The sequence below is a fragment of the Thalassophryne amazonica genome, chromosome 18, assembly GCF_902500255.1.
Source record: "Thalassophryne amazonica chromosome 18, fThaAma1.1, whole genome shotgun sequence".
NCBI lineage: Eukaryota > Metazoa > Chordata > Actinopteri > Batrachoidiformes > Batrachoididae > Thalassophryne > Thalassophryne amazonica.
In genome coordinates, this window is record NC_047120.1 from 53,859,265 (window position 1) to 53,866,808 (window position 7,544).

A 7,544-nucleotide genomic window follows, 5' to 3' on the forward strand; every position below is an offset into this window, starting at 1 on the left:
CTGGAATAATCAATGCTAGAGGATAGTGTAGCCTTTAAAAAAAAGTCCATAACACCCCAGATATTATGAAACACAGTTTTCATATCCAAGAAAAAGACATGCTAATTAACGCTAACGCTAAAGGCTTGCTGACAAGTGACTGAGACGTTCAAGGCCAGTCCATAATTATTGTGCCTGTCTGCAATTATTGACCGAAATAAATGAATTTCAAAATACATACAGCCTCATGTTCAATATTTTCTCATGATACCCGTGTCAAACATTAAAGCTGAGTAAATCTAAATGTCCACTTACTCACATTGTACAGTCAAATTGCTAATTATGCTCATGTTATCACTGACAGTTTAATAACCAGAATGAAGCCAAAGGTGAGTGTCACTTATTGACTAAAATCATAGCAAAACAAATAGCAACTACACTCAACAAAAATATAAACGCAACACTTTTGGTTTTGCTCCCATTTTGTATGAGATGAACTCAAAGATCTAAAACTTTTTACACACACACAATATCACCATTTCCCTCAAATATTGTTCACAATCCAGTCTAAATCTGTGATAGTGAGCACTTCTCCTTTGCTGAGATAATCCATCCCACCTCACAGGTGTGCCTTAGACTGCCCACAATAAAAGGCCACTCTGAAGGTGCAGTTTTGTTTTATTGGGGGGGGATACCAGTCAGTATCTGGTGTGACCACCATTTGCCTCATGCAGTGCAACACATCTCCTTCGCAAGCTTCCAAGAATTGTGTACAGATCCTTGCAACATGGGGCCGTGCATTATCCTGCTGCAACATGAGGTGATGTTCTTGTATGTATGGCACAACAATGGGCCTCAGGATCTCGTCACGGTATCTCTGTGCATTCAAAATGCCATCAATAAAATGCATCTGCCCTGAACAGTGTGAACCGGGATTCATCCGTGAAGAGAACACCTCTCCAACGTGCCAAACGCCAGCGAATGTGAGCATTTGCCCACTCAAGTCGGTTACGACAACGAACTGGAGTCAGGTCGAGACCCCGATGAGGACGACGAGCATGCAGATGAGCTTCCCTGAGACGGTTTCTGACAGTTTGTGCAGAAATTCTTTGGTTATGCAAACCAATTGTTTCAGCAGCTGTCCGAGTGGCTGGTCTCAGACGATCTTGGAGGTGAACATGCTGGATGTGGAGGTCCTGGGCTGGTGTGGTTACACGTGGTCTGCAGTTGTGAGGCTGGTTGGATGTACTGCCAAATTCTCTGAAACGCCTTTGGAGACGGCTTATGGTAGAGAAATGAACATTCAATACACAAGCAACAGCTCTGGTTGACATTCCTGCTGTCAGCATGCCAATTGCACGCTCCCTCAAATCTTGCGACATCTGTGGCATTGTGCTGTGTGATAAAACTGCACCTTTCAGAGTGGCCTTTTATTGTGGGCAGTCTAAGGCACACCTGTGCACTAATCATGGTGTCTAATCAGCATCTTGATATGGCACACCTGTGAGGTGGGATGGATTATCTCAGCAAAGGAGAAGTGCTCACTATCACAGATTTAGACTGGTTTGTGAACAATATTTGAGGGAAATGGTGATATTGTGTATGTGGAAAAAGTTTTAGATCTTTGAGTTCATCTCATACAAAATGGGAGCAAAACCAAAAGTATTGCATTTATATTTTTGTTGAGTATATATATATATATATATATATATATATATATATATATATATGCGTTTATATTTCCTTTTCTCTCAAAAATTCTTGAAAGGGTAGTTGTAAAACAGCTAACTGATCATCTGCAGAGGAATGGTCTATTTGAAGAGTTTCAGTCAGGTTTTAGAATTCATCATAGTACAGAAACAGCATTAGTGAAGGTTACAAATGATCTTCTTATGGCCTCAGACAGTGGACTCATCTCTGTGCTTGCTCTGTTAGACCTCAGTGCTGCTTTTGATACTGTTGACCATAAAATTTTATTACAGAGATTAGAGTATGCCATAGGTATTAAAGGCACTGCGCTGCGGTGGTTTGAATCATATTTATCTAATAGATTACAATTTGTTCATGTAAATGGGGAATCTTCTTCACAGACTAAGGTTAATTATGGAGTTCCACAAGGTTCTGTGCTAGGACCAATTTTATTCACTTTATACATGCTTCCCTTAGGCAGTATTATTAGACGGCATTGCTTAAATTTTCATTGTTACGCAGATGATACCCAGCTTTATCTATCCATGAAGCCAGAGGACACACACCAATTAGCCAAACTGCAGGATTGTCTTACAGAAATAAGGACATGGATGACCTCTAATTTCCTGCTTTTAAACTCAGATAAAACTGAAGTTATTGTACTTGGCCCCACAAATCTTAGAAACATGGTGTCTAACCAGATCCTTACTCTGGATGGCATTACCCTGACCTCTAGTAATATTGTGAGAAATCTTGGAGTCATTTTTGATCAGGATATGTCATTCAAAGCGCATATTAAACAAATATGTAGGACTGCTTTTTTGCATTTACGCAATATCTCTAAAATTAGAAAGGTCTTGTCTCAGAGTGATGCTGAAAAACTAATTCATGCATTTATTTCCTCTAGGCTGGACTATTGTAATTCATTATTATCAGGTTGTCCTAAAAGTTCCCTGAAAAGCCTTCAGTTAATTCAAAATGCTGCAGCTAGAGTACTGACGGGGACTAGAAGGAGAGAGCATATCTCACCCATATTGGCCTCTCTTCATTGGCTTCCTGTTAATTCTAGAATAGAATTTAAAATTCTTCTTCTTACTTATAAGGTTTTGAATAATCAGGTCCCTTCTTATCTTAGGGACCTCATAGTACCATATCACCCCAATAGAGCGCTTCGCTCTCAGACTGCAGGCTTACTTGTAGTTCCTAGGGTTTGTAAGAGTAGAATGGGAGGCAGAGCCTTCAGCTTTCAGGCTCCTCTCCTGTGGAACCAGCTCCCAATTCAGATCAGGGAGACAGACACCCTCTCTACTTTTAAGATTAGGCTTAAAACTTTCCTTTTTGCTAAAGCTTATAGTTAGGGCTGGATCAGGTGACCCTGAACCATCCCTTAGTTATGCTGCTATAGACTTAGACTGCTGGGGGGTTCCCATGATGCACTGAGTGTTTCTTTCTCTTTTTGCTCTGTATGCACCACTCTGCATTTAATCATTAGTGATCGATCTCTGCTCCCCTCCACAGCATGTCTTTTTCCTGGTTCTCTTCCTCAGCCCCAACCAGTCCCAGCAGAAGACTGCCCCTCCCTGAGCCTGGTTCTGCTGGAGGTTTCTTCCTGTTAAAAGGGAGTTTTTCCTTCCCACTGTCGCCAAGTGCTTGCTCACAGGGGGTCGTTTTGACCTTTGGGGGTTTTATGTAATTATTGTATGGCCTTGCCTTACAATATAAAGCGCCTTGGGGCAACTGTTTGTTGTGATTTGGCGCTATATAAATAAAATTGAATTGAATTGAATATTTTTGTTGAGTGTAAATCCAGTCATAGCTAACACCCTTGCTGATAAAAAATCAAAATGGAGAGTATGTTAGCTGTATAATGTCCATTTACTCATAGCTAACAGCCTTACTACCAAAAACTAAAGCAAAAAAAAAAAATGTACGCTTTGTCCCTACAGTCACAGCTAACAGTCTTGCCAAAAACATCAAAGCTGCTAACAAATATTAAAGCTACTGTTTGTACAATGTTGCCTGTATAACGTCCATTTAATTATAGATAACAGGCTAACTAAATTAAAGCTGCTACATGTTGACTTTAAAATGTTAATTTGGTCACTACAGTCACAGCTAACGTCTTGAAAACTAAAACGAAAGGTACTGGATGTTAACTTTAAAATGTCTATTTTGTCACTACAGTCACAGCTAACATCCATGCTAACAACAATCAGAGCTAACATATGCTGCCTGTATAATGTCATAGTATAATGTCCATGTACTCTTGGCTAGCAGTGTTGCTAACTAAATTAAAGCAACTGTGCATTAAGTTTAAAATGTCCATTTAGCCATTCTACTCACAACTACCATTAAAAAAAATAAAGCATACAACATGTTAGCTTATGACGTTCTTTTCCTTGCTACAGTTATAGCTAATGTTGTGTGTGATAAACACTGTATGTGGGACATTGGAACCTGCAATCACACCATTTAAGACCTCAGTTGAGTTTACACAAAATATGTGGGGGAATGGGGGGTCACATGGCTGCCTCTAAGTTTGCTTTGTTTCTTTTCTGCGAAGGAAAAACTTCTCATCAATAGATAGTTTACTTGGCTGAAGAAACAAAAGCGCGAAACAAAAGCAAAAGGTACTTTATTGCCCTCTGACGGTTTTTGCATAAATTCGCTGTAACACTGCAGAGACAGGATGCTTTCTGGGAACAGTTTTCAAACACAGTTCTCATATTGATTTGGATGACTTTCCGAACACATCTACAGACCTACAACAAAGAACTTAACACATGTTTTGATGGCGGGAGAAAACCGGAATACCTGGAAGCCAAGTAGACACAGGGACAACAAGCAAACTCAGCACAGGAAGGAATTGGGAATTGGTGAACTTGAACCCAAGACACTGTTTTTGTTAAGAGTGCTAATGTAGCAGCTTGCTCTGCATTGTGTTGTTGACGACTCCGCCCACTCACTCCCCTCGGGATGCAAACTTACGATCTCCAGCATAGGAGGAGGACGCTCTAACCAGAAAGCTAAAACCCGGGCTCAGCTGTACTACTATTGCACAGCGGCTCCTGCTTGCCTCTGTCAACAATAACAAGCATCAGTGTAATTACTTAACTGCTACTACTTTATTCCCATACGAGGTTATTTAAATCGAGATGAAATTTTTAAACGGTTCAAAAATTAGATCCTGATGGCAAATTTGGCACAGATAATGGTGGTAACTACTACGTATACCAAGTTGGTTCTAGACTGACAAAGATGGATGAAGAAGATTCAAAACGCACCACAATTTGCTAATCAAGATGAAATGGGAAGAAACAGCACTCTGTTGAATAGCCCCATTAGAAAAGAAAGTGCACTTGCTTTCATGATAATTAAAGATTCTTGCATCATCTTGGGGAATAAATTTATGTGACTTTAGTAAAGTAAGTCCCTTCGGCTGCTCCCTTGTTTGCACTTGGGGTCGCCACAGCAGATCCAAGGTGGATCTGCATGTTGAATTGGCACAGGTTTTACACCGGATGCCCTTCCTGACGCAACTCCACATTACATGGAGAAATGTGGCAGGGGTGGGATTTGAACCCGGAACCTTCTGCACTGAAACCAAGCGCATTAACCACTTGGCCACGGGAGAAAAAAAAATGTGACCAGTGTCCCGGTCTTCCCTATTTTGAATTTTTATGAGGCTGTGAGGTTTGTGGTGGAACAGGTGGGAGGCTCAGGCTTTACCTTGAAGTCTCGGCTGTGTTGGGGCGTGTACTCGAAGGTCCAGAGTGCCCGAACCAGACCGGACAGCTGCTCGGTCACCTCCCCGCCCTCCTCCTCCTGCTCCTGCTGCTGCTGCTGGATCCCCTTCTTCTGCACCAGCACCCCGTTGGACTTGGCCTTGTCGTTGTTGGTGGTGGCCGTGTCCCCTCCTCGGAACTGCTCCAGAGCCAGATACTCGGCGAACAGTTCGGTGTTGCTGAGGCACTGCAGGATCGCGTTCATGAAGCAGGTGTTGCCGTGGTTCTTGAGTCCGGCGACACCCGGGATTTTGTCCCCGAAGGGGAAACCCCCGCAGTCGCTGTCGTCGGACGGGACCGATACCCCGGTTGTGGTCGGAACCAGAGAGGCTTCGTCCTTGTCATCCTCGGCGGCCTGCTCGTCGGTACCGAAATGAGACAGCGTGGACAGAGTCCGGAGAACTCTGTTCATGAAGCTGCCCACGGAGCGCACCGAGCTCCTCCGGAACAGCTTTTTGCTGAAGGATTTCTTCTCCTTACTGCTGACAACTTTCGACATGGTCGCTGCCAACGTTTATTATTACTATTTTATTTATTTTATTTTATTTTTTTTTTACGATCGGACCCGCTTTCTAGCGCGCGCCCGCCTCAGTTTGTGGGCCTGGACATGTTTGACAGAAGAGTGAAGGTGGTTCAAAGTGTCGTCATCATCATCATCATCATCATCACGGAGCGCACGGAGATCCACAGTCCGTACGAGTTCGGAGTCATCATCACTGGTGCCAAACCATCTCCATCATTCCGACGCACGGAAACAGACGTAAACAAATCACACCGTCAGCAGGCGCGCGCAATTCCCCATCATTCATTTATAAATAATAATAATAAAAAAAAGGCGCAGCTCCACAGATGACGCTGTGGATCACCCACGGTACCGATCGATTTATCCAGATGTCTCCGGTGAGCGTGAGGAAGCCCCCACGACGCGCCGCCGCCACTTTGCCGCACGAGCATCTCCCCCGGAGTCCGACGTCAAATCTCCCAGGGTGAGGTGTTCCCCCACCCTAAAGTTTTCCCGATCCTTGTGTTGGTTTTCGCGCGCCTCCGTTCCTCTCATCCGAACGGGATTGACGGCGAGGCCGCTCCTCCGGTCTCCATCATCAGCTGTAATCACCGACACTGCGGGCAGGGCGGTGACGGCTGACGTCACGACCAAACACTGGTCCATGTTGGAGGAGAAGCAGGTAGAGCAGCATGTGATGATGATGATCACATGTCCCCAGAAATAGAGCCACAACAAATAAAGTCTGTATATTAATATATATATATATATATATATATATATATATATATATAGCAAAATGTAACAAGGTTCTTACAGTGAAAACACAATATGCCTTACTAATTTCATTTTTCAGATTATTAGCACCAAAAAAGCAAATAAATCCAACAAATTACTAGAAAATTTGCTCTATATTTAAAAACATTTCCAAAAATGATTGTTACAACAAACAAATTATATTACTCATTTATTACTCATTTATATATCTATCTATCTATCTATCTATATGTATATAGATAGTAAATGTAACAAGGTTCTTACAGTGAAAACACAATACGCCTTAAGATTTCATTTTTCAGATTATTAGCATCAAAAAAATGCAAATAAATCCAACAAATTGCTAGAAAATTTGCTCTATATTTTAAAACATTTCCAAAACTAATTGTTACAACAAACAAATATTACTCATTTATTTTAAAATTTGTAGTGTCATTAGTGTTAACTAGTGTTAATTCAAGTTGGCCCACATTAGAATAATCAAAAATGACCCTTTAACTCAAAACCTGTCAGCATTATATAATCTCAGAAATAGTGTTAATATTAACATGGTGTCAGCTGAATTAACACTGGGGAATTTTGGTGTAAAATTCATGACGAATCTGGATTTTTTATTTTTTTGCCTTGGTAATACGCTTCTTATAATATATATATATATATGTGTGTGTGTGTGTGTGTGTGTGTGAGAAATAAAGGAAAATATGTGACCACTTCTTACTTACCATAAACTTTTATGTGCCAAAAGTACAAATTTTCTTTGATGTGCAGAATAAGTTTTGTTTCATCGATCATCAGCATCTTTCTTTTATGTA

At 41.5% G+C, this 7,544-nt stretch overlaps 1 protein-coding gene across 1 annotated transcript in view; it reads right to left on the reverse strand.

Annotated features, from left to right (window-relative positions):
* LOC117530930 (ubiquitin carboxyl-terminal hydrolase 31-like) overlaps positions 1-5,985 on the reverse strand; it is a 37,728-nt gene extending 31,743 nt beyond the window's left edge. Inside the window, exon 1 of the mRNA XM_034193893.1 lies at positions 5,398-5,985. Coding sequence (XP_034049784.1) covers positions 5,398-5,952 — 555 coding nt within the window. The 5' untranslated portion in view covers positions 5,953-5,985. The remainder of the gene's footprint in view (positions 1-5,397) is intronic.
* Between the last annotated feature and the right edge of the window lie 1,559 nt (positions 5,986-7,544).